Source organism: Salvia hispanica, chromosome 6 (genome assembly GCF_029641045.1).
Source record: "Salvia hispanica isolate PSC_SH4W2 chromosome 6, Shi_PSC_v1, whole genome shotgun sequence".
Taxonomy (NCBI): Eukaryota; Viridiplantae; Streptophyta; class Magnoliopsida; order Lamiales; family Lamiaceae; genus Salvia; species Salvia hispanica.
Genome location: NC_142697.1, coordinates 11,195,582 through 11,198,910, shown reverse-complemented (window position 1 = coordinate 11,198,910; position 3,329 = coordinate 11,195,582). Strand labels below are relative to the sequence as shown.

At 34.8% G+C, this 3,329-nt stretch overlaps 1 protein-coding gene across 1 annotated transcript; it reads right to left on the bottom strand.

Annotated features, from left to right (window-relative positions):
* Positions 1–572: 572 nt before the first annotated feature.
* Positions 573–2,368, bottom strand: LOC125207916 (uncharacterized). The gene is made up of 4 exons (XM_048107430.2): positions 1,926–2,368; positions 1,178–1,288; positions 989–1,069; positions 573–898 (listed from the first exon to the last, which is right to left on the bottom strand). Exons 1-4 carry the CDS (start codon positions 2,166–2,168, stop codon positions 818–820), a joined length of 516 nt encoding a protein of 171 aa, XP_047963387.1. The 5' UTR covers positions 2,169–2,368; the 3' UTR covers positions 573–817.
* Positions 2,369–3,329: the final 961 nt, after the last annotated feature.

The following is a 3,329-nucleotide window of genomic DNA, read 5'->3' as shown; positions in this document are numbered from 1 at the left end:
AATAAATTGACATACAACAAAATTGACATTTAAAAGCATCTTATATTTTCATTTGCAACGACAAAGCAAATTTTAGTAAAACAACCCCTATCCAACGAGACCAAAAAGAAAACCATATTAACTTTCGGTTACATTTCAATTTCACACCAAAAATAGTTACTCTAAAAAATTTAAAAACAAACACCAAAATAGTGATGTATCCCTGCTCATAAGAATCATGTGACGCTTTCAGTTTGGTTCAATTTGACTCTTAACTAACAATTCATCACTTTCAAGCATGCTGAGATGTCATCACACGATTCCTTAAAAGAGAATCTTTGTGATCACATTACCATCCACAAAAGCCATTATTTAGGCTCAAGCAAGTAATAAGAAAGCAAACAACTGTCATTCCAAAGGCATAGAAATAATTGAGGTCAAGATTCATGTGAACAGAAAAACATAGGATTCCCAGATTAATGAAAAAAGACATGTTTCTGGAGAATCCTAGGTAAAATTTTCTTGCAGTGAAACTACTTACATAGATAACTCAGAAAAAGACGACAATTAGAAACATACAGAAACAAAAGAGAGAGAGAAAAGAACTTAGATGAATACATAGTTTTTCAGACCTGTTTTAGTTACAAACCTGTTTAAGGAGTTACCCTTCCTAAAATTAGAACACCTTCCATCAACAGCTAACTCAACAAACAATATTTTAAAAAACTTAGAATACAACCAAACCCAAGAAACACCAAAATATATTAAATAGGAAATGACTTTTATCTTAAATACATCACACAAGATCCAAATCAGAGATGAGAGGGGTCAACCAGCATTAGGCAATGCGTATCGTTTCTATGTTCTTGCTCAGCTCCTCCAGCTTCTTCAGCCTCATCCGCTCGCTTTCACTCACCAGCTGCATAGATAAAGCACTCCATATTAACACAAGCTCACAGGCAATTGGTGTGTGATTAGAACGGATAATGAAGATTAGATTTCCCCTCACCTCCATCAATTTAGTGATTAGTTGTACTTTCTCTTTGTTCTTATCGTTGAACGCTTCTAGAGCTTCTTTGTATTCCCTTTCCTGCGGTAACCCATTCAATCCCATAATCCAAAATTTTAGACTAATCAATCTAATTTTCAGCTAATTAAAGGAAGAACTATGTTAATCAAGTAGATGACAATATATCACCTTCTTCTGGCAAGTCTGGCCCAACGGCTTTAATTCTTTGTTCACAGAATCAATTTTCTTGCGAACAAAGGAGACTTCCTTCTTCATTGGATCTGAGAGGGCATCTAATTCCTGAAAAAACCATTGCGATTTTGCATAAAGTAAGCGATTACGGCGATACAATATATATTTCAAGTAGCCTTTGCTAGTGATACATGAACTTGTACAACACTTGCCAATTACAGATAGGAAGTTTTACTTTTTTTCAGAAAACATGCTGATATATGATTAATCTAAAGGCAACTGATGAATAAATTTTTGTGCATATGAAAATAACTAGATTAGGTAGTGCTAATTTGTGAATTAACATAAGCAGAGGATTGCATAACATCAGTTTTCAAGAATTTCTTTCTGGGTGAATCTACTGAGATATGCATATGCTCCAGCGAAGACCAAACCTTTTGAGACCATCTTAAAGAATCTTCAAAGATCTGGATTTGAATTTATTTTAAAAAGGGATAAGAAATAAGAAGCTATCCATAACATCATCCGACCGTTAAAACCCCTCTTTTGCGGAAATGGCAAAAAGAAGGTAAATCCAACGGAAAACCTAAATTAAAGTCACATTTAACCGAAAATTGATGAATTGAAACAGCATGAAGCCCTAAAAAAGCACAATTTTCAGAAACCCCAAAAATTTAGGAACCCTAGCCAAAAGAGGGAAGTTCAATTAAGTCGTGAAATTGGAGAGAGGGAGAGAGAGAGAAACCTCACGGATGACGGCCAAACGCTTGGTTTCTTCTTCAATTCTGCCGAGCTGAGCTTGAACTTTCTCCTTAACCTCCATCTTCTTCTTCTCGATTTCCTCCTCCTTGGCCCGGAAAGTGGAGAGAGCGGATTTGGACATCTCCTCGTCTTCCTTGGTGAGAGCGCCGTTGAAGCTGAGGCTCCCGGAAATCTGGCCCGACTGCATCGATTGCTGGTTTTCAAGGGTCCTCTGCGTCTGCATCATTGCTCCTCCGCCGCACAAGAAAAGCTTCTTCACTCTTAATTTCTGCTCTTTATTAGTGGAGTATTATCTCTTGCAGCCTTGTTTGTCTGGGTTTCGCCCTTTAATTCACACTTTTGCTTTTGCTTTTGGAATGATGAATGAAGGAGAGAGAGAAGATTTTATCTCTTTGATTTCCTGTATACAGGTGCCTTCTCTTTCTATGTTTAAAGTAAAGTAAGCCAGCTCAGCTCATTCCTTTATCACCCACTATTCAAATTATTCAACTGTATTTTCATTACTTTAATCATCCATTCATTTTCTCTAATTCATTTTCTAAATTGTTCTCTTTTAACAGGGAATTCTAAATTAAATATTGTGCATTTTTTATCTATTAACTTGGTGAATATCGTGTGAATTTCTCTGAAATTAAGCCAGATTCAGTTGGAATCATTTCTTCTTTTTTTTTTTGGCAAATAAAAGATTCGAAAATTCTTCTAGTATATTTTATATTTGGAGAATCAGGCCTCTTTTCTTCTCTACCATATTTACTTTCCTTCTTTAATGGGTATCAACAATCTTGTTGAGTTTATTATTAGCATTCACTCATGTATGTTGTATGATCTTTGATGGTATTAATGGATTAATATTTTTGTAGTACTGCTCCGTCCCATAAAAATATGAGAATTCAAATGGCACAGAAATTAATGAACAATTAGTAAAATAAGAGAGGGGGGAAGAATGATAGTTAAAATAGTATTAGTAGATAATAGAATCAGCATAATTCTAAGTGTTTAATCTTTAAGGAGGCAACTCTATAAATGGAAATATTCATATGTTGATGAGAAAATAAATGAAAAGTTTATACACGGTAGTTTTTATGGGATGAGAGAATATTAAAAATGACTATAGTGTATAAGCATAAGAGTGGAATGACCCAACTACCAACCATTTGAAAAAGATGAACTGCTCAATTCACCTCTACTCAATGGGAAATACGGAGTAATAAAAAAATGTGACCCATGCCAATTGGAATTTCAAGATTAACAGACTCCTCATCCACAACTGAACCCTCTATTCCTATTGGATAATTATTTTCTTCTACTAATAAATTGACTCTTGCTTTTGTGTTGTGGTCAAATATGCCCTTCTTCATCTTCTATCCACCCAAAATTAATACCTCAA